Source organism: Molossus molossus, unplaced genomic scaffold (genome assembly GCF_014108415.1).
Source record: "Molossus molossus isolate mMolMol1 unplaced genomic scaffold, mMolMol1.p scaffold_m16_p_1, whole genome shotgun sequence".
Lineage (NCBI taxonomy): Eukaryota > Metazoa > Chordata > Mammalia > Chiroptera > Molossidae > Molossus > Molossus molossus.
In genome coordinates, this window is record NW_023425344.1 from 157,318,610 (window position 1) to 157,345,525 (window position 26,916).

Here is a 26,916-nt window from a genome sequence, read left to right on the forward strand (position 1 = left end):
CTAATGAAAACTGCCTCCAAAAGAAATCATGCTGAATCCATATATGATAACAGCAGGGTCACAGTATGAAAACAAACTGGAAAGTAAAGAAGCCATTTGAATAAACTGAAGGATAAGGGGCAACCAAGCAGGGTGGAGCTCAGAGTCCTAGAGAATGTCCCCTTCCAAAATCATAGTTGACAGTTAACCAACATAATAGCTCTGACTGATAAAGGGGTTAGATGCCCCTGGAAACCCATTAAATTGATTTCCTGGCCTGTTTATGTGCCTTCACAAACCATATTCTCAACCTCTCCCAGACCCTTTTGCGGCTGGGGTTATTAAAATGCTGGGTGAGAGGATAAGAGATAAAAGGAACTTAGGGTAACCAAGGAGAAAAGGTAGAAAGATCACAGGTTATGGGAACAAAGGTGGAGAATAGGGAAGGGAGATCATGGGAGATGGAGATGGAAAAAAAAGCGTGAAACAAAATGGGGAAAGGAAAAATATACAATAGTAAAGTGAGGGTAGTGAGGAAAATCAAGTGAGCAAGAAGAGGTTTGTGGTGGGGAGCCCCAGGAGAGGCAGAGGACAGGAGACCAGAGATAAGGTCCTAATAGAGGAGACAGGCACATGGCAAAGGGGACAGTCAACAAAGCTAGCAAGTTCCAAAGCTTCCTGGTGAAGGTGGACATGGAGGCTGTCCTGGCTGTGCTGAAAGGGGAGTCCTTAGGGGAGATATGTCTGCTCATCTCTGGACTCTTCCAGGCCCCTGACCAGAGACTACCACAATCATGACTGATAAGCAAACTCCAGAGTAGCCTGAAAAGGCCAGAGAAATCCATAAGGACCCTGAAGGACAGGGCATGTAGTCCTAGACAGGCAGAACAGTTAGGCAGCCAAGGCATGACACACAGTGGCAGGGACACACAGGGAGAGGATCACTTGGGTGGGAAAAATCACATGTGGAGACAGTGACACACAGAGATGGATGGGTGGAGAGAATGAATGAGGTGAAGAATGGCAAAATCAAGAGGCAGGGACACATGGACGGGAATCAGCTGGGCTACAGGCACAGAGAGACGACGCGTGGTCAAGTGCTCAAAAATGATAGGGCTCCTCAGAGGGGCTGACAGAGCGGATGGAGACTTAGGGGGCCAGGAGAGACACGCTTCACCTTGAATGGGGCAGTGGCCTCCCCTCACCTCGCACCTTTCCAAAAAAAAAAAAAGCAAAAACAAAAAACAACTCAACTTCAGGCAAAAACGAAGATCGAAGATTAAGGGTATCCACATCCCCTCCCAACAACCCCCACCCACAGCGCGGTAGCCGATCCTTCAGCCCGCTCGCCTGCCAGGGTTTCTCCCCCATCCCGCCGCCGGCGGGGGGCCGCCGAGACCCAGGCCCCTTCGGGCTGACAGCTCCGAGCCCTCGCACTCACCCGGCCTCCCCTTCCCTCCGGGATCCCTGCTCCCCGCACAGCTCGGCGCGGTCCGTCTAGGCTCTCGTTACCCTCCGTCTGTCCGGCTGGCTCCCAGTCCAGCCTCGATGCCTTTCCCTTCCCCGTCTCTCCTCCCCCCCCTGCATCTCTCTCGTCCCCCATCCCCGCTCACAAGCCTCTCCCTCCCACAACCCTAGAGCCTTCTCAAGCTCTAAGTCTGTCTGTCGGTCCGTCCGTGTCCCCTCCCCCAGCCCCTTCAATCCCTCTCCGTGCCCTCCAGCGGCAGTCTCCGAGCGCCTCCTCTCCCCTCCGTCTCAAGCTTCCAAAGAGCAAGGAAGGGAAGAGAGGGAGAAGAGAAAAAAAAAAAAAAAAAAACCAACCCAGCAGCATCGGAAATCGATGCACTTACACCTCAGCTGGAAGCAGGGACGGGAGTCGAACCGCGGCCGCCGAGCAGCGCGAGGCGGGGAGGGGAGGGGGCGGCTCTTGGAAGGGACTTCTCCGATGTGTTGATTCCTTTTTTTTTTTTTTTTCCCCTCCTCCTCCCTCCCTCCAGCGCTCACTCCGGGGCGTCGGGGACGGAGATGGAAAAAATAAATAAATAAATTCACGGCGGTGAGGGAAGTGAAGGAAAATAATCAATGCTATTTGGCTGCGGCTGAAGTGTTTTCCCGGCTTCGTGAGGGGGTTTCCATTGATTCACCCAGGGCACTCGCTCGCTCTCAGCCTCCTCCTCCTCCTCCTCCTCCTCCTCCTCCTCCTCCTCGCCCACCTCCTCCTCCTCCTCCTCCACCTCCTCCACCTCCTCGCCCTCACTCCTCCGCCTCATTCACTGGCTGGAGCCGAGGCGTCCCACACAATGGGATAATCAATACCCAGGCGCCCGGGGCGGCCCCACTGAGCAGGTGCAGCGGCCCGCCCGCCCCGGTGAATGCCGGGAGTTGTAGTCCACCCGCCAGCCCGCGCGGACTCGGCCAGCCTAGCTGAACCGTAGGCGGGACCCCAGGCCCCATGGCATGGCCGAGCAGTGGGCCTGGCCACCTGCTCAACTCTGGCGCCAGGTCCAAGCTGGTGCCTGCAAAGAGGACAGGCTCCTTTAAACTCTTTCCCATCTTCTCCTCCTCCTCTTTCTGCCTACAGAAACCATACGTGTGTTTTGTTTTGTTTTAAATCATCTCTAGAGCAAGCCCTGGCTTCTACCAGCTTCCCAGAACCGCCCGAGGCCTCTCTTTTTCCACTTCCTTCTTCCTGCCATATTAGTTCCCCTCCCTTCCAACTGGGTAGTAGAAACTTCTCTTTCACAGCATGTACTCTGAAGTCTCAACCCGCTCTCATGCTCGCTCGCGCTCTCCCTCCTCCATGCTCTCTCCCTCCTCCACGCAGTCAGAGTCCCCAGAGTTGGGGGGAGGGGAGATTCTGGCTCCTTGGGTTCATTTTCAGTGTATCAACTCATAAGCTCACCTATATTCTAGTAACAATTACTAAGATTTATGGAATGCACAAGGACAGTTCCAACCACCTTTACATATATTAACTAATTTAGTCCTCACAACTAGTCCCCATTTTACAGCTGAGGAAACTCTGGCACAAACAAGTTAATTAGCTGGCCCAAGCCATGGGTCAATAAGTGACAGAGCCAAGATTCAAACCTCAATGGTCTGGCCCCAGAGCCCATATTAGCTACTATAGCCCACTTATCTTTAAAAAAAAGAAAAGAAGAAACCCTGGAGTTCATAGGAGAAAACTAAGGAGAAAGTAACATTCATAATCTCTAGTATGTGACAGTATGTCACTGACTCGTCACACATAACTGTGAGGCAGTCCACGTTTTGCCAATGAGAAAACAGGTTTAGGGAGGCAGAGTAGCTTATCCAAAGCCAAACACCTAGAAAGTGAAGCTGGGAGTAACCCCAGTTCTGTCTGGTTCCAAAGTCTAGTCTTTCCTTTCTGTTAAACTGCTCTCTCTGCCCACTGGGATTGGATTTTTATAACTCAGGGAAGAGATTAGGTCTTCTTCCCCTGGACAACAAAACTGAAAAGCAAAGGATAGATGAAAAGCAAGCCAGTGAGAGGAGTTAGGGGCTTGGGACCCTCCCCTCCCTGCCCATTGGTGCTTATCCTGTCATGGGGTGAGGGATGCATCCCAGACATCCCAAGTTCAAAATACCCTGTCTGTAAACCAGTGTCCTCCCTCAATACTTATCATGGGTCATGTATTTCCAGAAACATACTGGGGAGAGGACAGGTGTTGAGAACCTAGCACTTCTCACCAATCATAGAAGGGAGTCTAGGAGTTGGTAAGAGCCACTGTTCCTCAGCAAGCTACCACATCTAGAGTGTCAGACATACAGTTGACTCCTCCAGGTAACCATAGTCCTCAGAGGGAGTAAGGAGTAGGATTCTCTATTTTGTCTCTCAAAGCAGTCAAACCCCCATGTCTTCCTATATTTTATCCTCACCCGAGGACATTTTTTTTGTTGTTGTTCAGATAGAGAGGGAGGGAGAGAGAGGAAGAGAGAGAGAGAGAAACATCGACGTGAAGGGACACATCGAGTGGCTGCCACCCGCACGACCAACCAGGGCCGGGGACAAACTGCAACTGAGGTACGTGCCCTTAGCGGGAACCGAACCCGGGCCTCTCGGGACCGCAGGCCGACGCTCTAACCGCTGAGCCAAACCGGCCAGGGCTTCCTATATTTTAAATGACCACGAGTGTTTCTCCTACTTCTGACAAAGCTCGCTCCGGGACCATTGAAGACGCAGTGACAAAGTACTCAGTCTGGCATTCAGGGCCTTTTCCAATGTGCTCCTCAACTGTATTTTTAGCTTCATCTCCTTCCACACTGGCCAGGTGCTCTCCAGCTTCTGGGTCTTCACTCATGCTGTTCCTGTCTCCATCTGAGTCTCCAGCGGTTGAAATCCCATCATTTAGTTCCCATCCAAAATATCACTTCCTCCTCGGACAGAAAGTTTCCCACCCACCCTTACCCTGAACATTCATGCCTAGAGGTATTAAATCCCCTCTAAAACTCCAGAATAGCTAAACTGGTCGTAGTTATGCATTTATCAGCCCATTGCCATTGGCCAGCATTTAGTGGGCCCCCTAATAGTCAATAAAATATCTGCTGGGCAGTGTCTGAACGAATGGCTTGTATTCCACGCCCATCTGCTTATGGAGTGAGGGGTTTGGAGGAGACTGGAGCCTCAGCTTCTCCCACCCTAGTCTACCCACAGCCCCAGCTCAACTTTGGATAGTCTCCCTGGCACTAATCGCAGCTTTCTTGTCACCATAGTGACGGCGATGGTGGGGGGCGGGGAGCAAAGTCTCCTTTGGAACTACATTTCCCATCATGCGTCCAGGCCCCAGGGTGCCAGGCTCAGCCTGAAGCCCGAGACCCAGGCCGACCCCCGGGAAGCGGGAAAGGTCGAGATGTAGAGCAGAGCACCGAGGGACAGGCAGGCTCGCTCCCGTCGCACTGCGGAGGTCCCGGCCCCTTTAAACCTAGCAGGCCTCTCCGTGGCACCACCGGGCCTAATATGGCCGCTCGCGCTGGGACTAGCCTGGCGCGCACAGCCGGGCCGAGGTCCGGAGCCTGGGACTGTTCCCGGCATTCCTCGCGGGCGTGGCGTGGGCTCTCGTCCCCCATCTCCAGGTCCCGCGAGAGGGAGACCCTCGGGCTTTGAGGTGAGACCCGAGGCTCTGCTGCACCGCGCTGTGGCCGGGAAGGGCTGGGTCGGCCGGGAAGGGCTGGGTCGGGCGGGGTCATCCCGGGCAGCGAGCTCCCGGCCTCCCAGGGTAACGAGGTGTAGAGGGGAGCGTTGAAAAGACACCGGCCACGTGGCCTGCTTTCCAGGGAGCCCTTTGGATTGAGGACATCATCAGCGGTGCAAGGGATCTTACTGGAGACCTGTCACTGTTGCAGTCTTAACACATCAGACAGACTGGGGCCTTCCATCACAGGGGCAGGGAGAAAGGGCTGCAGCACCAACTGTGACAGTGTGTCTCCTAAGTTCTTCCAGGGGTGGTGGTGGGGGGGGGGGGGGGAGTTCTTTGCTGAGCAGTCGCTCTGCAAGGCTGAGCTCCCAGCACTCTTGGGAGCTCAGCAAATGATTGTTGATTGACTAATTGCAGGTAGTATGGCCCTGATTGAGGTGGAGCGAAAGTTTGTTCCTGGGCCTGAAACAGAGGACCGGCTGCAGGAGTTGGGGGGCACCCTGGAGCACCGGGTCACCTTCCGAGACAGCTACTATGACACCCCTGAGCTGAGCCTGATGCGTGCTGATCACTGGCTGCGACAGCGAGAAAATAGTGGATGGGAGCTCAAATGTCCTGGAACGGCAGGTGTCTCAGGACCCCACACTGAGTACAGGGAACTCACAGATGAACCTACAATTGTGGCCCAGCTCTATGAGGTGCTGGGGACTGAGGTCCTGGGGGCTGGAGGTGTGATTGCTGTGCTGGGCCCACTGGGGCTGCAGGAAGTAGCTAGTTTTGTGACAAGTCGTAGTGCCTGGAAAGTGGTGCTATCCAGAGTTGACAAAGAGGAGCATTCACTCAAAGTGGACCTGGATACAGCCGACTTTGGCTATGCTGTGGGTGAAATAGAGGCCCTGGTGAACGAGGAGGCTGAAGTCCCGGCTGCCCTAGAGAAGATCAACAAGCTCAGCAGCATGCTTGGTGAGGGAGAGACTCTTATGTGCTTTCCCTGTTCCTCTTCTGGATACACCCACTGGGCGTTATTAGGGAGGATCTTGGGATTTTGTCTCTAATGGGAATTGTTTTAGCAACTTTCTAGAAGACCCAGTTTGCTTACAGCTCTATCAGGTCTCATTTCCTCTTATGCAGTAGCTATCTAATCTGGATTTAATTCTTCCAAGTGTCTCTTAATCTGTCCCAGTCATTCTACCTGATTTAGTTATCATACCTCTAGCCACTCCAAGTATCCTTCAGTTCCATTTGTCAGTTCTCTGCTACAGTCCTTCTCCCATCTCCTATCTCCTCAATTTTACAACTACCTAGATCTTCCTTTAATATGTCCTGTTAGCTTTGAGTAAAAGGTAATGATGTATTTATGAGAGACAGCGGGGCAAGCACTGGCAGATTTCTTTTTTTCTGTTCCTAGGCTTAGTGCACTTATAGACAGTTCATCCACACAAGTATGGGGTTGTACATCCCATGGGGCCCTGGAATACTATTCTCGCTTCCTTGGCAAACATATACTGAGTTCCCAGTTAGGTGCCCGTTAGGTGCTCAGTATGCTCTCAGGTACTACCAATAAGACACTGGCTTATCATGGCTCCACCACATAGAGGCTAGAATTCTGAGTCCCACCCCATGGCTATAGCTACTTCTCTCCTTTTTAAAATTCCTTTTAATCTTGGAGAAAGAGGAGGGGGTGGGTGAGAGAGAGAACATCCATGTGAGAAACACTGATCAGTTGCCTCCTGAATGCGCTCCAACTGGGGATTGAACCTGCAACCAGGGTATGTACCCTGCAACCCTTTGGTGCACGGGATGTCACTCCAACCAACAGAACCACATTGGCTAGGGCTCTCCTCTTCTTTCTGCATCCCTCAGTTTCTCTTTTTGTGCATCTCTGCATGTGCTTCATCACCAAGTGGGCTTTGGCCTGCCTAGAGGGACTTTAATCTTGTTTGGGAGACAGGAGCAATAACTGAAATTGGTCAGTATTTAGGCACCCTCTGTCTTCATGGTGCCTGGGTGCCTTTTTACCATTTCTCCTTGCTGGAGGAGCTTATGCTTGGCTTCCCAGCCTCATTCCTGCCTGAAGTGGACCTTTTAGGCCCCACTTCCACAGGCCAGTCAGGGAGTGGGCTGGTGAGTTACAGAAGCTGGTTGGATGGAGTTCAGAATCCCAGTGCTGCCTTGGAAACAACTTTGGGGTCTGGCTGCGTGGGCAGAGTAGACTTAAAGCATTTGCAGCTCTATCTGGTTCTCCTCTTATTCTCCATTTGCTTATAGGTGTGCTGGCACAGGAGAAGGCACCTGCCAAGCTGATCATGTACCTACAGCGTTTCCGGCCTCAGGACTATCAGCGCCTGCTAGAAGTACACAGCTCCAGAGAGAAGCCGCAGGGAACTAAAGATGCCCGACAGTAGCCTAGGCTAGGGTGTCACTTCAACAACAACAGGGAAGAGAACTCTGAGCCTAATAGGGTTCATTCCTTTGCTCACTGTGCCTGTTCCCCTGGCTTCCCTTTCCACAGTGACTCCTCTCTCACCAGCTCTGCCTGTTCCTCCAGCCTACCCTCAGCTATCCTTTGTGGAGCCCTCCCAGGCTGCCTCCTCTCCCTCATCCGTCAGATGCAATCTGTGGGCCGCCCCTCTCCCCTGGCCGCTAAGCAGCCTCCATTGATTTCCGCTCGTGTTTATAGGATTTCCACTTAGCCGTGATCAGTAGTTAAGCACAGGAAAATCCCTTGCCACCCCCCCTCCCTTGGTCGATGCCATTGATTCTGCCAGCGGCTCCTAAACCACCTTACAGCTGAGTTAGAGATGAGGGGAGGCAGCAGGGATTTCCCTGCTTTGGGGTGTGGGGAATAGCGGCAGATTGGGGAAATGGGTGGGAATCCCTGTTGGAAATCTAGAAATTTTGGTTAGATTTTGCCACTATGTCCTGCTCTGGCCCAGATGGTAGAGTGCCTCCTGTAGGTCAGATTTGTCCCCTACCCTGGAGAGGGGTAGAAAGAAAACCCTCCTTTATTGAAACAGGTTCCTAAGGCCAAGGGAAGACACATATTTCCTGTTGCTGTTATTTATATATATATTTCTACCTCAAATATACACAAATATGACTTTCCCCCCCCCTCAGGCTTTTTTATTAGGCTTTCATTATTTGTCAGGGAGGGGAGCAGTCCCCTCCAGTTTTTGCAGTGGCAAGCACATGACCAGAGCGCCACCTGCTGGTAGTGCTCAGATGTAGGCTCCAAGAAGCTGGGAACCCAGGGATTTGGGACACACAGGATTTCAGCTGTGGGTGGAGGCTGAGTTACCGCCATGTCTCCACAGGCAAGTTGTTCACCTCAAAGATCTCCTGCACCGACTGGCCAAAGTGGTTGTAGGTGAGGCGCAGCTTTAACCGCAAGGGGACCTAGGAGTAGGAGAGTGGAGACCAAGGTTGGCACAGATGACTTCTCCCTTCCCTGGACCTTATCCACAGGGCCTGGAGCTCACCTTGTTAGGATTGAGGATTCGGAGGAGCTGGGTCACTGGAAGGCCACCCTGAGCTGGAACTGTGTCCCCACTAGGGGCCTGTAGCTGCAGCTGGAAACTCTGAACATGGGAGGTTGGGCAGAGGTAGCTAGGTTCAGGCAAGCCCTGCACACTCAATAGTTTCAAACCCTCTTCCCATAATTCCCCAAGTGTTCATCTTTGCACGTCACTCCCTTCTCATCTCATTCTCTCTCCCACCCATCTCCTGTACTTAATTGGCCTTTTCTCCTGGAGTGCCCAGGCCACCTGTTAATCCTGGTCTTCTACAAACCTTGGGCACAGCGGCCTGGCAGATGAAATGGGTGACATCACCCTCTGACGCGTTGGTAGCAGTGACAGTGATTAAGAGCAAATCAGGGGTTCCAGGGGGTCTAACAAAAGACAGATTCAGCTGTAGTCCTTCACGCTCAAACACTTTGAGATTTGGGATGGGAGCTAGAGTAGGGAGAGAGAAACAGCTCACTATATGGGCCAAAGATTAGTTCATTCATTCATTCGTTCAACAAAAATTAAGTGAGCACTCATTGGGTGCGGGGCACTACTTGAGATGCCAGTGACAAAGTAGATAAGAAGCTGGAGCTGACAGTGTAGTTGGGGGAGAGAATAAGTAAGAAAAGCAAGGTAATCACAAACTGTAGTTGGTGCTAGAAGGAAATAAACTAGGCCAGAATAACTGGGAGCAAATAACTAAAATTGGAGTGGTAGGGGAAACACCTGACATTTTAGCTGAGGCTTAAAGAGTAAGGATAAGCCAGTCATTTGGTATGCTGGGGAAAGAATATTCCATGTAAAAACATGAATTGCCAAGCGCTTGCTGTGAGAGGGTCTGAGGAGCTGAGGCCGGGCCAGTGGAGTGGGTAATAGGAAAGTATATGAGCCTGGCTGGTGTGGATCAATGGGTTGGGTGTCGTCCCATTCAACAAGGGTGGCTGGTTCGACTCCTGAACAGGGCACGACCCTGGGTTGCAGTCTTGATCCTCAGTAGGGGGCGTGCAGGAGGCAGCTGATCAATTTTTCTCTCCCTCTCTAACTAAAAATCAATAAAAACATATTTTAAAAAGAAAAAAAAATATATGAGATGGGCTGGGGAGGAAGCAGGGCCCGCAGGCCAGGGATTCTGGAACAAAGGGAAGACATTGAAGGGAGTCTGGGAAGGGAATACATGATCTAACGAACCCTTTTACCAACTAAGATGGAGATATGATCAGGGACACACAGCAGGGAAGAGGGTACCTGAACCTCAGTCCCTGGCTAAGGAGAAGAAGCACATTTCTGCCCCCTCCCCTAGACATCTCCCTTTTACTGAGGCTCACCTGGGGCTGAGGGAGCACAGGGAAGGTCCAGCAGGTGTATTAAAGTACCTTCTGGGGAGGGACCCAGAGGGGGAGGCTTCTGGGCATCCCCAGAAGTGCCATCTAGGAGATCTAACAGATCCAAGAGCTTCGAGGCCTGGGGGAAAGGGCAGAAGGAAGAGGGGAGTAGGTATGGAAGCCCAACCAAGTCCTCTCCACCCTGGGCATCTGGCCTCCTCACCTGGGGCTCTGTGGGGACAGGGGCTGGTTCCAAAAGCTGGGCTACTTCTTTGCTTTCCTTTACTTCCTCATCAACCTGAGGGCCACCTCGATCCACAAGAGGCATCTTTTCTAGGATGGCAGCCCTGAGAGGATGGAACGCAGGGGTCTCTCAGGGTGGACCCCGTGCTTTCTACAAGGGGCATGTGGGAGGAAGGGTGAGAACAAGGAGAGCCTGGGCACTTGGTGGGTTGGAAGTGCCCCTCTGGTTTTCTTTCTTTTTTTTTTTTAATTAATTTTTTTTTGTTGTTCTTTTGTTTTGTTTGTAGTATGTGCCCCTAGCAGGAACCGAACCCAGGACTCTCTGGTCTGCAGGCCGACTCTCAACCGCTGAGCCAAACTGGCCAGGGCTTTTATTAATTTTTGTTACAGATGTTTCTCCTTTTTCCTGCACTGATTCTCCCCTCCCGACCCTCTGGTTTTCTAAGGTGGCACACAGTTGCTGGTTCCCAGATGACCAAGGTTTGGAAGCCAGCTTAGCTTCAGTGAACTGTGGATGGGAGGCTCTGACTGGAGGAGGAGGGTGTAGTGAGGTTGAGCTCCTTGTACCCAGAAAGGGACTTTGGGGAGAGGACAGGAGTTTGGGTCCTCTGCTGTGGCAGAGTGCCAAGCGCACCTCATGTGGTCGAACTTCCGGAACAGTGTGCTGTACTCCACAGCCCGCTGCTGCAGCTCCACGTCGAGGCAGCTTCCGTAGATGGACACCACCTGGCGGATGCGGCTGGGCCATAGGATGGTGTGTGAGTGGCAATGGCAGTCTGCTTTGCCTTTCAACTCCAGGATGTGGCAGAGAAGGGAGAGGCCCCACAGAGCAGGGAGATACCCATGATACTTGGTTCAAAAGGAAGAACCTAAGAATTGGGGGTAATGGGGGTGTGCCTGGAGAGAAACTCAGAACTGATAGGCACAGTGAAGGGACATCTCTTACTGAAGGCACCAGAGAGGGTTTTCGGGAGGGGCTTGGACCCTTTCTTACTTGTTGTCCCCATGAAGCCGGGTGCTAAGCTTCATTAGGGCTGTGAGGGCGTATCCTCGGGTGGCCGGCAGGGACATATGGGACTGCAGTACCCTTTCCAGTAATGCCAACACCTCTTCTTCCTCCACCTTAGCAAGGGGGGTGGGGGGGATACAGGCAGTGACCCTGGGACCAGCCCTGCCTTCCCTGACAAGTCCCTCCTCAGTGTACCCTCAATGCAGGTCTCACCTGAAGTGGCTCGGTTTCCTCACAGCTCCCCTCCAGCAGAAGGTCCCCGTATTCCCCAATGCACCAGGCTGCCACTTGTACCAGTGGTTGCTGGGTGGGATAAGAAACATGTTGGGGCCTGGCTCGTGTGGCTCAGGGGTTGAGCATCGACCCATGCACCAAAGGGTTGCCAATTCGATTCCTGGTCAGGGCACATGCCCAGGTTGTGGGCCAAATCCCCAGTGGGGGGCATGCAGGAGGTGGCCAATTGATGTTCTCTCTCATCGATGGTTCTAGCTCTCTCTCTCCTTTACTCTCTCCAAAATCAATAAAAAAAAAAAAAAAAGAAAGAAACATGCCCTGGCCGGGTTTCTCAGTGGTTAGAGCATTGGCCTGCAGACCAGAGTCCTGGGTTTGGTTCCCACTAAGGGCACGTACCTCGGTTGCAGTTTGTCCCCTCCCCGGTTGGGGTCGTGTGGGTGGCAACCAGTTGATGTGTCTCTCTCTCTCTTTGACCCCCCTCTCCCTCCTGCTCTGAGGATAAATGCAAAAATGTGAGGATAAAAAAAAGAAAAAAAGACATGCTGGGCCAGAGTCTGGGTCCTCTCCTCACTTTTAGACCCTCTGACATCTCTTTAGGTGGGGTTTGGAGGGGTGGGTAAAGGGCCTTAGCACAAGGAGCAGTTCTGTTAGTTTGTCCCCTCGCTGTCCTGGCTCCTGAGCTTCCTCTGCCCTCTGGTGGCCAAGCATCAGGACTACATGGTCTAACCACAAGGGGGCAGGAGGATGAAGTGAGGGTCCCTCGAGAAGGGGTGGATGGTTTCTGCCCACCCTACTTAATATGGAAAGGGGGCTATAGATCTGCCTGGCACCCATTAATTCACTCAGCATTTAGGTAATAAAAAAACCTAATGCATGCAGAAAGATTTTTGATCTCATTTGATCCACAAAGACAGCTCTAGGAGGCGAGCAGGGTAGAAAGCTGAGTGTGCTAAGCATAAAGAAAGTTAAATTAGTCATCTGGTTACACAACCAGTAGATATAAGAACCAGGACAGAAGTCCAGGTGTTCTTACTAAAAATAGGGCTCTGTCTTTGTCTCCTCCACTAAGTAGAAAGTATGATTTTGAGGGGAAAACCAATGGGAAGTAGGTATGAGGAGTCTTTGGCCCAGGAAGGGCTGGGAGGGTTGGGCAGCCCTGAACCTGGGTGGTGGAAACATTACCTGAGAGATGTCCTGGGCCAGGGCACTGTACAGGCGGCGCACAGAGTAGGTGTGTAGTTCCTGGGCCCCGCCAATCAGCTGGATCAGGTTGGCCACCGCGTCATCCCGAACATGGGTGCCTGCCTGGAGCGGTGGACGTGGCCAAGTCAGTGTGAGCCCTGCCCACTCCTGCCCTATCCTCTCAGACCAGCCCTTGCCTCACCGTTGTCAGCACTTGCAGGATGGTGTCTATGTGCCATCGCTTGGTTGGGGCAAACCTAGGGGACATAAGGAATTTCAGTCCTGGCACTGACCCTCCCCAGATTCCACCTTCTCTACCTCATGGGCACCTGTCACCTCACCTCTCTGCTGCCAGCAGGATGCCTGAGGCACAGTCTGCCCGCAGATCAACGGGGCAGGACTCCAGAAAGCCTTGAAGTTCTTTTGTCATGGCTCGCACATTGGAGCTGTTCACCAGAGCCAGGCTCAGTTCCAGGGCCCGCCTGCCAGGAGAAAGATTTGTGTGTAGCCCAGGCCCTCCCCTTCCCCAGGCACTTGCCTCTTAGTCCCTTTACTCCAGCTGCTCTGAGATGGTCCAGGTCGTGGCCATCAGGAGCTGGCAGGGCCCTCTATCTTACTCACCGGCTGAGGGAGGCGTCAGGTTCCCGAAGACATTCCACCACGGTGGGCCGGTGTCGCTGCACAGCACTGTGATCAGACTGCACCAGTCGCAGCAATGACGTCAGGGCTACGTACCTGGACAGAATGGGAGAGGCCCCATCACACAAGGCCTCCCCTCCACACCGTTCTGCCCTGAGTACGGGGATAAGAATGAATTGGGAGAAGGAAGGCAGAGGGCCAGGGACTCAGTGGCACAACCCAGCCAGATACCTGGAATGTTTACCTAATATTCTTGTCACTGTTGAGCAGGAAGCGGCCAAGAATGTTGACAGCCAGAACCTATGGGAGGCAGAGGTTGAGGACAGTTAGGGAAGGAGCAATCTGCTCATTCAGGAGTGGGAACTGTCTGGCACGGGACCTGTCTTCCCCGCTGGGGTGGGTGGGTGAGGCCACAGTGGGAGAGGCATATGAGATGATACCCGCAGGCCAGCTGCAGAGCGGATGTCCATGATGGTGAGCACAGTCTCAAACAGGACTGCACTGCCCGCATTTCGGCTGGTATCTGTGTTAGTGGCCACCTGAGTGGATGGGAGAGAAGATGCATGTAAAATGGGCTCTGTCCTCTCCTCAGGTCTCTGGATGGTCTCCACGTCATTCAATCCTCAACCAGCTAACAAAGTTCCCTGAGGCCCATACACTTTGTGCCAGGGACTACGATACCGAGGCAGACTGTCTCTGTCCTCGTGGAGACCACAGTCTGGAGGGAAACGGGGATGTGTTGATATGGCCACCTCATGGTGAGTTGCCATGTGAGGGATGCCCAGGTGGGATCACAGAATAACATACTTAACCAGTTCCCCACCTGGGCCAGCAAGTCATTCATGATCTCACTGCTGTCCTCGTGGTTCCGGCCCAGAATCCGAAGCAGACGAAGTATCTGGACCTGTGGTTGGGTTAAAGGTGGAGAGGTGGAGGGGTTCTTAGGGTAAGGAGTCATGGGGCTGAGGAGAAAAATCTGACATTGAGGGGAGCACTGGAAGGGGATCAGAGATATGTGAGGCTAGGGGATTTGGGGAAAGGTTGTTTTTTTATTGTTAGTAGACTGCATTTTTTGACCTTCAGGCATCCTTTCCCCATACTGGTCCTGGGATGGCCTGGGTAGTCCTATGCCTGCTACCCTGCCCAAGACACTAACTGAGCCAGTGTTTTCTGGAAGGTGACCACTGGCCATGGGCTTACTGCCAAGCTCTTTGTTCCAGGGATACAGCAGAGAAGGGTCAGCCCACCTGGAGGAAGGGGTCACTGACTCCAGATATGCTATGTTCTGTGGAGTATCCTGTCGTCACCAGAGTCCGGAGGATCTGTACCAGCTGGGGCACCACCTGTAGGGAGGGCACAGCCTTATCTGGGCATTCTTCCTAATCTTCTCAACCATCAGCCCCATTCCAACCCCACTGCCCTTCTTTTCCTGACCCAGGGCCTGTCCCTTCACCAGCCCACCTTTCGAAAGTGCTTGAGGGCTGCAGGGCTTCGTTCGCAGAGCTCTGTGATCAGCGTGATGGTGCCCAGCAGGACGCCTGGTGTCAGGGCAGGGGAAGTGAATGGTGGGCCAGGGGCACAGGAGAGTCTACTGTGTGTGTGCACATACTACCCTTCTCCAGTGAGCTAAGGTTCCTGTCCCATTTTCCACCTTTGGCCATAGCCAGAGCTGAGGCAGGGAATGGGGAGCCCCATGGCCTTACCATGGTGGCGTTCATGAAGCAGTTTGGCACAAACTGGGAGGAAGATGTCGGAGAGCTCAGGGACCTTTCGGATCATGTGCACTGCAGTCAGAACAGCCTGCAGAAGTCAGGGGGCTCAGAGAGGGTAGGGGTCTGCCAGGATGGCCCCCCTGCCTCCACCTCTGCCACATGGCAAACAGGACCGTTTCTGGGGGGTGGGGGCAAGGGCCTAGTGTCCCACCAGCTCACCTTCTTGCGCACATAAGGGCTTCGCTCCAGGAGCAGTTTCTCCACCTCAGTGGCCAGATCCCGGCACATCTCAGCAGAGCCCATGGTGCTCAGAGTGCACAGGGCCAGGCCTTGTACGGCATGAATACCCTGGCTCAGGTCACTGTGGAGTTTTGGGAGGAGAGTCTGTCAAGCCTCTGAGAAATCTAGTCCTTCTATCACCTACAGCAGGCAGCCCTCTGGGATTTCCCGCTTCCCCACTCTCCCATCCCCCTAGTTCCAAGTGCTTCCCAGAACCCTCTCACTTCTTGATGCTGTTGGTAATGAGCAGGTGGGCATCCTGCCTCTCATCCAGTAGAAGCATGGCCCCCAGGTAGCCCACCCTCTTGTCTGTGAACCTGGGGGAGGCGATCAGTTTCAGGCACTCCATCTATATGGAAAGAGGCAGACCAGGAAGGGACAGGAGTGAAACCAGAGGCACTAACATCCCTTTTCTATCTTCCTCCTTAAAACCAGGTTAACTTGTCAGGGCACCACATCTCATCATTCTCCCTTTAACAAAAGGGGAGGCTTAGAAGAGTTAGTGGAAAATAGAAGAACATAGGAGTTGAGGAGAATGGGAGAAGAGAGAAGGAGGTGCCCTGAATGGGGCTGGTCAGAGAATGTAGGGTTCAGTCCAGCTGATGACCAACAGGGGTTGTAATGGGAAAGAAGGTCTGCGGGGCATGCTGTGAGGGCTCGGAACATTGTAAAATTTAAAAAGGGGTACAGATAGGTGAGCCTCAGTAGCCTCCCTCATCAAACTCGGAAGGGAGGCATCCCTGACCGGTACCTGTCCAAAGTGGGCGGGGTAGCCCAGCATGTGGACGTAGAGCAGTTTGGCCAGCTGGCGGTGCCTATGCAGAGGGTCCCCATCGCGGAAGGAGGCCCGGATGTGGGCACACTCCTTCTGGATCACTTCCCGTTCCTGGGCCTGGGTCTTGGCCTCACGAATCTCCTCGATTAGATCTTGAAGCTTCCGCGAAGGCACCACCATCCTGGGGGGGTGAGCGCCGGAGAATGGGGAGGGCGTCAGCCCCCTGGCCGGGGGAGTCTGGCCTTTCTGCCCAGGCTTGCCCTGTGCCAAGATCCTGACGGCCGGCTCCACAGCTACTCCCAGCCCGAGCCCGCCTTCACCTTTCCCCACGTTCGGGTCCAAGCCCCGCCCCTCCGCCCCGCCCGAGGAGCGCCCCACCACGCATGCGTCCACGCCCCACCCTGCGGTTCCCACCGACCCTGCGCCGGAACCCCGCCTATCCGCCCCCCCACCGCCCCCTGGTTCCCCATCCCTAGCTCAGCCGTCCCCTTCCTTCCAGGACCCTGCGCTCTTTCTCCCGCGGGAATCCGCCCCACGTTCACATCTCTGGCGCCCCAGCTCCCCCACAACAGGCCGCCAGCCTCACCTGGCTCGTGTCTCAGCTCCGTGCCGCTCCCCCCGCGTTTCCTGGTACAGGGCCGGGCGGGGCTTGGTGCTCCGTGTGGTCCGCCCCTCTCCCCGCCCCCACCGCGGACCCGCCCTCCCGGGCCGCCCCGCGGGCCGTCTTGGGTACTCTGACCTCAGCGCGGGCCCCGGGTCGAGGGGAAGGACTGCACCGCACGGGGCCTCCCCGCGAGGGCTCCGCGCAGTCTCACCACCCGGGGAGCTTCAGAGACCTTGGGGTTGAAGCCATCGCACCCCAAAGGAGATGACAATCCCCCCTTTTTTGAACTTTTTTATTAATATATTTTTTTTGTTAAATTTCTTTGTATTTTTTTTCCTGCAAGACTTGGTGTTGGCGGCACTGTTGTAGTTTAACTTCAATCCCAAATTCCATGAAATAGAAATCAGAAGGAAAGGTTGAGAAGGGAGGAAGGAGGGAGGCAGGCCAAGGAGTAAACAGTTGGACTAGAAAAAAAGAGGGTGTGTGTGTGGTGGGCATTCCCAGGCAAGGCCATTCCTTGAGGGAGGGGTTTGGCAGGCAGCTTGCCTCTGCCTCATGCAGGGGAGGGAGGAAAGATCCCCTGGGGACCTCACAGTCCCCTCTTCCTAGGGCTTCCTGCCCCCAGGGGAAAAGTTAGTACCAGGGATCAGCCAGACCTCAAACAGGGCTCTCCACCCACCTCTGCCCTGCCTGGAAAGTGTATGACAGATTGGCTTCCTGTGATCCCCTCCTTCTGTTTACCCATTTTACAAGATTCTGATATGATGCGGGGAGAGATATAACCCACTTAGAGACTAAGCTTGTCACAACTTTTGCTGCCCTGTGAGTTCCTGTTAACTGGTCTGGTTCCATTCCCTAAAACTGCCTCCCCCAACACAACACCAGAGTCGGGGAGTGGGGTCCTTGCTCAAGTGCCTCTAACCCTCTGCAGTAGGAATGTCTTCTTCAGGCCCCTTAGAAATTTAATCAAAGGCCACAAGTGAGTCCAGACCATCCAAATAAACTTTTAGGGGGGAGAAGGGTGGGAGAGATCAGTGGGTGGACTCAGCTGCATTGGGCTCTTTCTTTCCTTTCCACATTGCTCTTGACATGGCATGCCACCCTTGAGGGTTGGACAAGGGACTGGCTGTTGAGGAAAGAAAGTGGGAGATGCTAGGGAGTCGTCCTACTTTTCATTTCCCTTTATATCCCTTTCAGGGAAGGATGGAATTAGGCAAGAACCTATCTTGGTGCTTGGAAGGGAGATAGACTTCTCCAGAGCGAGAGATGGCGGCTGTACCTCCTCCAGTTTTTTCATCAGGCCTCAGAGGGACACCGGGTCCCTGGGTTAGGGAGCCACAGAACTCAACCAGTGCCTTGCCCAGTATAGGCACTCCTCCATTTTTTTCCTCCTTTCTACTCAGCTTCCAGGAGACTCCTCAGGACACCAACCCCCCACTCTCATCCAAGTTCAGGTCTAAATAAAAGGTGGGGAGGGTGTGGGGCAATGGTCTGACTTAGATTTGTGTGTCTCAGAGAAGAGAGCAACTCTGAGCAAGAAAAGCCCTTCATATGTAAACAATCTAGAGAAAGGAAGAGTTGGGGTAGGAAAGGGAGTAAGGAAGACAGAGACAGATCTAGGATAAATGAGATAATCTGAAAGGAGCGCAGGGAAAAAAAAGCAAGAGACAAAAACAAAGGGAGACGGAAAAGAAAGGAAAGGGAGAAGAGAAAAAAAGGATAGGAGAAAAAACACAGAAGGAGGTAAAGAAAAAAAAGGCAGATCAAAAGAGTGAACAGGCAGCAACCAAAGCCAGAATGAGGCCAGGCAGGAGCCTTAGGTGAGGAGCTGGGAGAACAGGAACGCCAGGCTGAGGTCCAGGAGAGCCACGGCTCCCACCACCAGGGGGTTGGCAGCTCCCTAGAGAGATGGGAGAAATGTAGTCTCAGTAACTGAGGACCAGGTCCAGTGACAGCTTCCACCTTCCTGCCCTGGACAAGGTGGCAAAGCTGAAGGGTCCCAGGCACCTCTCCTCAGAGGCCAGAGCAGGAAGATCACCAATCTTTGTTTTGGATTGCAAAATACCTCTCTTCTCCTAGCCAGGGCCCCACCTTCCCACTGGCTCCTTCAAATCAGGAATAGCCCTTCCTCCCTCCTCCCTCCACGCTGCTCCCACAAGCGTGTCACGTGGCCCAGGCAGAAGGTGCCTGGCCTTAGTAGCATACATTGGCAGCAGCAGCTGATACTGCAGTAAAGCAGAAAGGGATGAAGGGGTGAGGATGTAGTTGCTAGGAAACAGAAGGCCTGGAGTCCAATCAGAATATAGAGTTCAGGGGAAGCTCCACCCCTCCTGGTTTTCTGCCTTCTTTCCTATTTCCCTTCTTCCCAGGAGAAGGGGAGGGGGGGGAGTCAGGGTAGGGAGGGAACAGCTTTTCCTTTTTTATTTCTGGGCACCAAAGAGAGAAAGTGTGGAGGTGGGGTGGGGGTGGAGTAGGAAACTGGGAGCTGGAAATGATATGGAAGAACAGGGAAAGATGTTCTGGCACTACCATTAATTATTCGTTTGTAACCTTGGGCAAGTTACTTTAAGTGCTCTGTGCCTCAGTTTCCCTTTCTGTCAAAAGAGGGAGTTGTATATGAAGGAAGGTCTCTAAGATTTCTTCCAGCTTTTAAGTTTTTATTTAATTAGTTTTGAGGTAAGATATGGTTTAAGATTGGGCAGGCACAGAGTAAGCTGAATCCAAATCAAAGTCCCTCAGGGTATCAGAGAGAGATCTGGAAAGGATGAGAGGCAAGGCTTTGAGAAGAGGGGTCAGAAAGGAGCTGGGACTCAGAGGGCAAAAGGCGGAATGAAGGGTGTCTGTCTCACCGGCTGGGCGGGCCTCTCGGTTGCAGCTGGCTCCTCAAGCTCTTCCATCAGACACCCGGCTTCAGGACCCCTTGAGGACGGGCCCCTCGGGACTGGTGTGGCCATGGGCTCAGGCTCCAAGGCCCCTGGGGTCCGCATGGGGGGCAAGGGCTCTTCATCTTCCCCCTCCTCCTCACGAAGACTTCCGGAACTGTCACTGCAGCCTCCAAGAAGTGGGGAACCGGCTCTGGGTCCTGGGCCCTGGATCCCAGCCTCATCCTCGGCCTCATAGCCAGCTAGTTCCTCTGCCTGCTCACCTCGGCCCCCCCACTCCTCAGGCCAAGTTTTGGGGCTGCAGAAGGGACCCCGGTCCCCTCCAGGAGGCAGTGGGTTCCGGCAGGCAGGGTGTCGCCAGGGTTGGCGGGAGGAGGCAGGACTGCTGGGCAGTTCAGGGGAGCCCTCTGAGGGGGTCAGTCCATTCTCGTACACCCCAGGGCTGTCCTCATCCAAGGGCTCTGTGTCGGAACCTTCTGAGTCCTGCCTGGGTCTGCGGCCTGGGGCAGGGATAGCTAAGAATCAGAGGGGCCTAACTGGCTTTGGACATCAAAGGCTACCACTTTAACCCCGCCTCCCGCTCCCCCCCCCCCAGCCCCAGCCAACTGGAGACCTCCCAGGATTTTAGTATTCCCCGGCTTACAGCCTCTCAATGCAAGACCCCAACTCCTTGTCCTTATTACCCTACTTCAGCACTTCCCAGTTCTATTCCCTACCCTCCCACCTTCTGTCCCCTCAGACCCTCATAACTTGGTTTCTCCATCCCTAGCCTCCTGTGAGGATTCCCTTCCCCTTTCCCTTCCAGCTCCCCAGGGGGCCCACCCCCCACCCCAGGCTACCCATACCTCACCTGGGGCTTCTAACATGGGTTGCAGGTCCTGGGCTATCAGTTTGGCCATTCGAGCAGCTTCCACAGCCTTCTCAGCAACACTGCTAGCTGCTACTGCCTTTAGAAGGGCGTCTGCTGCCCTGTCAGGTTCCAGGGACAGGGACTTAGCAGACCTGTTCAGATGCTCCAGCCACCTGGCCCCTGGCCCCACCACAGCACATCCCTGGCCCAGCAGAGCAGCTGGCCTTTGGTTTCCTTCCCTAGACCTGGGCGGTGCCTGCTGTGATCACATGCTCCTGGTCCTCTCACACTTTCCACCTTTATGTTCTGTAGTAACACTTCCCTTCTTCCAGCTACAGGGCCTGGCCCTCCCCAGTTGCCCTCAACTCTGTTATCCCATTTCTGTCCTGCTCCCTTCCCAGCGACAATTGAGACCTTACTTTCTTAGCATATCCTTCTGCTTGGTGCGTATAAGCTATGCCTGCCCACCCTCTTTGCTGTTGTTATCAACTCCTCTCACACTTCCTGGGGTCATACAGCTCTCTGTGGGTCCCAGGGTCCTTTCCTGTACCTCAGTCCTGCCCTTCTAACAGCTTCGCTCCTCCGCATGCCCTTGATCTGTGCCACTCTCTCCCAGTGTTAGGAACCTTTGCCTCCTTGTCCCTCAGCACTGCTAGCCCTTATTGAATCCTGCCTCTCCTTGTGTATTTCCTGACATGAGAATCTCACATCTTGCTCTTCCTCAGCCTCTTCTGTTAACATTTTCTCCCCCCTTCCTCACTGCCACTGCTCCCCACCCCACCTCATCCTTTCTGAACGCTGGAACTGGAGTAAGGGTGGGCCCCCTTTCTGCTATTATCCATGCCCTCTCCCTGCCAACATGCATGCTGTGATTATATCGTCTGGGTAAGCTCCCAGTCTCCCTTCTACAGCTCCCCTCCTATCCTACCCTGCTCCTTAGGTACAGGTTACCTTGTGAAGCAATGTCAGTCCTTTCCCTACTGTTGTTTCCCAGTTCTCCCTCTGACGTCAGACCCTTTCTCAATTTTCCCTTTTCTTTCACCCTCTGCTGTTAATGCTAGATGTCTTATAATCATTAATTAGTTCTGTAATTCTGACTGATATACTTGCCATAGGATTGAATGAGTCAAGACCCATGACTCCTTCTTGCCCCAGGCCTGTTTAATCTGGTCTAGGAAGGCAGTCTGGGTTATGGAGGTGGAAAGAAGGGTGGTGGTGCCCACTGCGTACTTAGGTCCACCTGTTCTGTATGTACCTTGGAAGATATGGTCAGCCTTCTCCCATCAAACATGGAGGGTCAAGGGCCATTAAAGCCTGCTTGGAGGGACCTCAGATAATGCTATTCTTCCATCTTAGGGCTTTCAGACTCTATATGACTAGCCCTGTCATATGGAGTTGGTCTTAGGGTTTAGGGCAGGGGATGAGGATCACAATCTTGGGTTACTTTGAGTTCTGTTGGTGGTAAAGAAACTGCAACACTGACAAGGGCCTGTGTTTTGGAGTTGGGAGGGTATGATGATCAAGTCCTAGGCAGTAGACCCAGTCTGTGCTTAGGCATCAGGCCATGCTCAGGCTACCTGGCAGAGGCACCTGCTGCTGAGGTTCTGCTGTTTCCATGGCAGCTCACAGCCAATCAGGTTTGCCCGGCCTGTTGCTGGGGAGACCAACCAGCCTCCTCCCACTGCCTGATCCTCCAGCTACTGAGATCAGTTTTTCCTGCATATGCCTGCTCCTCATCTAGCTTAAAGTGCTCCCTGGTGCTCTGCCTTTCCCCTTCCCTGGCTTAAGGCCCTGGACTCTAACCATTCAGATGCTCAGATATGTGTACAGATAGACATTCTCTGGCTGAGGCATGTCTCTGAATATGACATGGACACACACACACACACACACACACACACACCCATACACACACACATATATATACACATCCCTCGTCACCCACTATACAAACCCACTGAAGCATATTTAGACATATCTTGACCTCTGATCCTCTGAAACAGTTCTCAAAATTAAATAAAATCCTTCAACTGTGCCCCCCCCTCAAATAAAATCCAATATATAAAAATTCAGTGTGTGAGTTGCATAAATCAGGGGCCTGTGAATCTCATTACAAATGGATTTTTGGCTTTCTTTAGATTTGGGCTATCTACTCCAGTCATCACAAGTCATATGTAGCTGTTAAGCACTTAAAACATGTCTAGCCTGAATTGAAACGATGTACTGTAAGTGTAAAAAACATATTAAATATCAAAGACAGTGTAAGAAATGGGGGAGTGGAGTGTAAAATATCTCATTTATAATTCTATACTGATTATAGGTTGAAATGGTATTTTGGATATTTTGGCTTACATGAAAATATATTATTTAAATTCATTTTATCCGTTTCTTTTTATTCTTAATATGGTTACTAGAATATTTTAAATTATGTATTTGCCTTGCATTGTATTCCTATCCGACAGCACTGCTTTAAATAACAAGGTTCTTGATGCATGGAAATGTAATCTGATTTACATGGGAAATATTTTTTTCATTTACCAGCAAGCCTCCTCCCTTAAAATCTTTATCAGTAGGTAAAGAACAGGGGGGCAGAGGAGGTAAAGCTGAGAGAGACTGTCTTTTTAGGTGGATAGGTCATCTGTACAAACTAGACTTCCCCAAGGCACCAGGCTGAAATATCAGATGTGGGCAGGCTGATCTGTGGTTAGGAATGCACACTCTATCTTCCTGCCCAGGGCTGCTGCTCCGGGTCTGAGGCCTGGAGGCTGGATTAGCTGCAAGAAGAGAAAGACTAGGGACGTGTCTGAGTTCTAAGAGGTTTCTGGGCCTGTACAAGGCAACAATCCCACATTGCTAATCCCACACACAATGGCACGCGTACAGTCTAACAATGGCTTCCTTCAAATACCCAGCCACCCACAGTTACACCAATATCCACCTGTAGCCTCAGATATGAACACTCCAAACACCCAGGGCGACTGCCTGGCCATAGGCCTACTCTTCCCTACTAGGCCCTAGGCCATGTGTCTTGGTTCTCCTTTAGGCACCAACCCCCTTCCCTGTCCCCAGGGTACCTTCTCCCCTTAGCCCAGATTTGGCCTATGCACCCGATGCCCACCTGGCAGCGGCAATCTCCTGGCGCTGGCGGGCAGCACTCACTGCTCGACGGGCACCCTCGACAGCTCTGTCCACCTTCTCCTTGACTTTGCCGCGCCGAAGGGCCAGAGGCAGGAGGCTGCGCACGCGCCCCCCGTGCACCAGCCTGTTGCGCTTGTACTTGCCTTCTTCACGGGAGCCGTCGGGACGGGTGGTACGCCCGTAGCCGTGCCGCCGGTTGCCCAGCCACTCGCCCTCGTAGCGAAGCCCGTTGGAGCGTTGGCTCACGCCGTAGCCGCTGCGCCGGTCGGCGCGCCATTCGCCCGCATACACCTCAGTGGCAGAGCCCTCGATGAGGGCGGGCGGCGCTGGGGCCAGGGGCCCGCTGGCCTCGGAGCCCGGGGGCCCTGTACTGCCTACTTCGCTGCTCACCTCGCTACGCAGGGAGCCCCGCTTGCTGCCCAGCGAGCTGCGGCGCCCGCCTGCGCGGAGCCCGCTAAGCAGCAGCGAGCGGCGGAAGAAGCCGCCGGCCGCAGGGGTGCGCTTGCGAGAGGACACGCCGTCAGCGTCCCCAGGCCCGGCCAGCACGAAGCCGCCCCGCGAGCCGGAGGCCGGGCTGCCTCCCTCGTCGCCGGGCAGGGGCAGGGGCGGGGGCGGCGTCGGAGGGTCGCTGTGGCCGGAGTCCAGCGAAGTGCGGCGGGGCGAGCGCAGCAGCGCCGCCTGATGGTAGGGTACGCTCTGGCGCACCCCGTAGCCGTGGCGCTTGCCGGCCTGCCACTGGCCCTGGTAAGTGCCTGCAGGCGGGGTAGGAGAGGGAGAGAGAGGGTCAGCACCTGCTGCTCCTTGCACTCCAGGCCCCAAGCACCCCCGGAAGCCTTAGCGTGGAGGTCGGGGAAGGGCAGTAGGGCTGGGGATTGGCCAGGTTGGGTCGGAAGGTGTGGGAAAACGGAGTGAAGACGGACAAGTAGCAGGAGACCTGTGAATTTTGGCAATGTAAGTAGGCAAGGGAAGGGGAGAGGGGCAGGCAAGGCTGTGGTGTGTGGAGGGCAGACAGTCCAGAAGGTGTAAGGGGCAGGCTGACGGTGTGTATGAGATAGCCATGTGACAAGCAAACAAGACTAGGAGGGGCAAGCTGACTGAGGAAATGTGAGGGGACGGATAGAGCAGAGGTATTAGGGACAGATAGGTGGAGAGGGAAGGTGTGTGGGACCGGCAGAGTGGAGGGGTGTAAGGGGCTGGCAGACAGGGTGTATGAGCGTCAGGTAGGCTGGCAGGGGGGTGGGCAGCGGTGAGGTACAGGTAGATTGGGGAGAGGGAAAAGCAGGCAGGGGGCAGACATACGAGCAAAGCGCGTGCGATGGTGGGAGGAGAGAGCAGAAAAATGGGCGCTGGGATGCTGTCGATGGGGATGGCGCATGGGAAAAGAGCGGGCATGGGGGTGGGGGAGCTATGGCGGGGAAAGGCATACGGGAGCCAGACCGACTGGGAGGCGTACGCGGACCAGCAGACAGACAGTAGTGGGCCGGGCCCCGCACCTCCGTCGGAGTAGGTCTCGGTGCCGTAGCCGTCCTGGAAGCCGTCCTTCCAGAGCCCGGCGTAGCGCAGGCCGGACACGCTCTCCCACACGCCGCTGCGCCCCTTCAGCCCGCCCAGCCACTCGCCGCGGTACGTCCAGCGGCTCTTGCGCTCCACGCCCAGCCCTTCACGCTTGCCCTGCTGCCAGTGGCCCTGGTAGCTGTGACCGCCGGGCCCCGTGAAGACGCCCAGTGACTCAAAGCCGTGTGCCCAGCAGCCGCTGTACTCGCCCTGGGCGCCGGGCCCGGTGCACACGCCGTAGCCATGTGCCCGCCCCGCCTCCCAGCCCCCCACGTAGCAGCCCCCGTCGTCAAAGTCGAACTTGCCCCCGGGGGACATGCATGTAGTTGGCGTGGCCTCAGCCCCCCGGCGGCTCAGCGCATCCTGGGGCTGGAGAGCCGGCTGGGGGCCTGGGAGCCGGGCGAGGCTTGGGGGCGGGGGCAGTTAGACCGGGGCCGGGCGGGAGGGCCCCAGCGCGGGCTGGCAGGGCCGGACCCTCATCCTGAGTGGCTGCGGAGAAAGAGGGGGGGAAGTGGTGAGCGAGGCCCCTCCTCTTTGCCCGCGGTTCCTTGGCCCAGTGGCTCCGGGGCATCAGCACCGCCCCCAACCCCCCACCTTCGGTAGCATCTTACAGCAGCCCTCAAGCTTTGGAGGCACGGGGGCTCCCCCACCTCTTTATTCATATAGAAGACCCCTCCCTTGACTTGGGGGGGTCCCATCCCCAAGCCGGAGTTCCACTTCTCCCATCTAGAACCCCAAAGTGTCCATAGTAGATGACAGTTTTGGGGAGGAGAGGGTCCTGAGAGGGGGCTGGGCAGAGTCTTAGGCCATCTGCTTCCTTGGCTGCTGTCAGGACCCCTCTGTCCCAGTTCTTTGGCTTCCCAGGAAGGGGGTGGGGTGTTGAAAATGTAGCAGGGGAGATCTGAACCAGGTGGGCAGAGGGGGAAAGGGTGGGGATGGGGGAAGCTCTGCAGGGCAAACGCGAGGGTGGGGATGGGCAAACAGGCAGGAGGGAGTGGGTAGGTTACTCACCATGTGGGCTGGGGCTCAGGCTGCCTCCCAGGCACGGCGTCCATGGCAGGATACCTCCACTCCCACCTCACCCTGACAAGCCAAGCCCCCTCCCTTTCCGGAGAGACTGCTCCAACCCAGAGAGCAAAGGTGGGAGAGCCGCAGGAGAGATCCCCCTCTCCCCAGCTGGAGGACCAGGCGGTGGGGGGGGGGGGGAGGTAGTGGCAGGGTGTAGGGGGGAGATGAGAACAGTGTAGGGAAAAAATTCTGCCTTGGATGGAGATAGGGAAGAGGAGCTGGGAACTGGGTGGGAAGGGAGAGGGGGCTATCAAAAGGGGGTGTTTTTATTATGTTTTTTCTTCTTATGGTTGGGAGAGGAAAAAAAATCAAAATTCCGATTCCATCCCAGCACAAATCAATGTTTGCTCCATCCCAGCATCACGGGGGAGGCTGGGCCAGGCAGATTTAAAGGGGCAGGGAGAAGAGAGGAGAGGAGAGGGTGGGGAGAGGAGATAGAAGAGACAGTGGCGATGATAGCGGTGGTGGGAGATGCCCAGGCAGAAAAGGATGGATGCCTGATAAACCTGCCTGAGGGAGGAGGCAGGTAGACGGTAGAATGAGAGGCACAGAGACCCCCACGGTGGAAAAAAACCCTGGGATTCTGGCAGGGAGTGGGGTGAGGCCGAGGGGAGGGGAGAGGAGTAAGGGGGAGGAGACTAGCTGAAGATGGGGAGGCTGTGGGAGGCCCAAGCCTGGCGGGGGAGGAGAGATGCTGGGGAGGCCGGGAGAGGGCGAGAGGAATACAAAGAAAGAGGTGCAGGGGTGAGAGCTGAAGAGGGAGATACTGGCAGAGAGGGGGGAA

General features: G+C 54.5%; 3 protein-coding genes across 6 annotated transcripts; 1 reads left to right on the forward strand and 2 right to left on the reverse strand.

Moving 5' to 3' along the window:
* The first annotated feature begins 4,802 nt into the window (after positions 1 to 4,802).
* On the forward strand, positions 4,803 to 7,607 carry THTPA (thiamine triphosphatase). Of its 2 annotated transcripts, none has more exons than XM_036265949.1 (3): positions 4,803 to 5,105; positions 5,553 to 6,098; positions 7,404 to 7,607. In XM_036265949.1, the coding sequence occupies exons 2-3, from the start codon at positions 5,558 to 5,560 to the stop codon at positions 7,538 to 7,540; spliced, it is 678 nt and encodes a 225-aa protein (XP_036121842.1). In that variant the 5' UTR covers positions 4,803 to 5,105; positions 5,553 to 5,557; the 3' UTR covers positions 7,541 to 7,607. The 2 variants fall into 2 exon arrangements, with proteins under 2 accessions (XP_036121842.1, XP_036121849.1); XM_036265956.1 differs by having other exon boundaries at positions 5,553 to 5,833; positions 7,404 to 7,546.
* A 58-nt stretch (positions 7,608 to 7,665) lies between these two features.
* AP1G2 (adaptor related protein complex 1 subunit gamma 2) lies at positions 7,666 to 16,666 on the reverse strand. Of its 3 annotated transcripts, XM_036265938.1 has the most exons (22): positions 16,623 to 16,666; positions 16,013 to 16,217; positions 15,486 to 15,610; positions 15,202 to 15,343; positions 14,974 to 15,070; positions 14,732 to 14,808; positions 14,518 to 14,613; positions 14,094 to 14,174; positions 13,711 to 13,809; positions 13,515 to 13,570; positions 13,253 to 13,366; positions 12,973 to 13,113; positions 12,834 to 12,888; positions 12,632 to 12,754; positions 11,429 to 11,518; positions 11,201 to 11,328; positions 10,841 to 10,945; positions 10,187 to 10,310; positions 9,967 to 10,102; positions 8,925 to 9,088; positions 8,615 to 8,713; positions 7,666 to 8,531 (listed from the first exon to the last, which is right to left on the reverse strand). In XM_036265938.1, the coding sequence occupies exons 2-22, from the start codon at positions 16,214 to 16,216 to the stop codon at positions 8,430 to 8,432; spliced, it is 2,358 nt and encodes a 785-aa protein (XP_036121831.1). In that variant the 5' UTR covers position 16,217; positions 16,623 to 16,666; the 3' UTR covers positions 7,666 to 8,429. The 3 variants fall into 3 exon arrangements, with proteins under 3 accessions (XP_036121831.1, XP_036121829.1, XP_036121835.1); XM_036265936.1 differs by having other exon boundaries at positions 9,967 to 10,310; XM_036265942.1 differs by lacking the exons at positions 14,732 to 14,808; positions 15,486 to 15,610; positions 16,013 to 16,217; positions 16,623 to 16,666 and having other exon boundaries at positions 12,973 to 13,366.
* Positions 16,667 to 16,915: 249 nt separating this feature from the next.
* JPH4 (junctophilin 4) lies at positions 16,916 to 26,692 on the reverse strand. Its single transcript, XM_036243385.1, has 6 exons — positions 26,076 to 26,692; positions 25,004 to 25,553; positions 23,491 to 24,262; positions 20,373 to 20,491; positions 19,490 to 20,022; positions 16,916 to 18,540 (listed from the first exon to the last, which is right to left on the reverse strand). The coding sequence occupies exons 2-6, from the start codon at positions 25,380 to 25,382 to the stop codon at positions 18,457 to 18,459; spliced, it is 1,887 nt and encodes a 628-aa protein (XP_036099278.1). The 5' UTR covers positions 25,383 to 25,553; positions 26,076 to 26,692; the 3' UTR covers positions 16,916 to 18,456.
* Between the last annotated feature and the right edge of the window lie 224 nt (positions 26,693 to 26,916).

What these genes read in the sequence shown, in the direction of transcription:
- JPH4 (XM_036243385.1), bottom strand. Translation starts at nt 25,382, where the DNA reads ATGTCCCCCGGGGGCAAGTTCGACTTTGACGACGGGGGCTGCTACGTG. An exon ending in CAGGAGATTGCCGCTGCCAG is followed by an intron (nt 20,492 to 23,490) that starts GTGGGCATCGGG and finishes GGAACCTGACAG; the next exon opens with GGCAGCAGACGCCCTTCTAA. An exon ending in CCGAGAGGCCCGCCCAGCCG is followed by an intron (nt 18,541 to 19,489) that starts GTGAGACAGACA and finishes CCATCTCTCTAG; the next exon opens with GGAGCTGCCAACCCCCTGGT.
- AP1G2 (XM_036265936.1), bottom strand. Translation starts at nt 16,216, where the DNA reads ATGGTGGTGCCTTCGCGGAAGCTTCAAGATCTAATCGAGGAGATTCGT. An exon ending in TCCTGCAAGTGCTGACAACG is followed by an intron (nt 12,755 to 12,833) that starts GTGAGGCAAGGG and finishes CCACCGCTCCAG; the next exon opens with GCAGGCACCCATGTTCGGGA. An exon ending in TGGCCCAGGACATCTCTCAG is followed by an intron (nt 11,519 to 12,631) that starts GTAATGTTTCCA and finishes TATCCCACCCAG; the next exon opens with CAACCACTGGTACAAGTGGC.
- THTPA (XM_036265949.1), top strand. Translation starts at nt 5,558, where the DNA reads ATGGCCCTGATTGAGGTGGAGCGAAAGTTTGTTCCTGGGCCTGAAACA. An exon ending in CAAGCTCAGCAGCATGCTTG is followed by an intron (nt 6,099 to 7,403) that starts GTGAGGGAGAGA and finishes ATTTGCTTATAG; the next exon opens with GTGTGCTGGCACAGGAGAAG.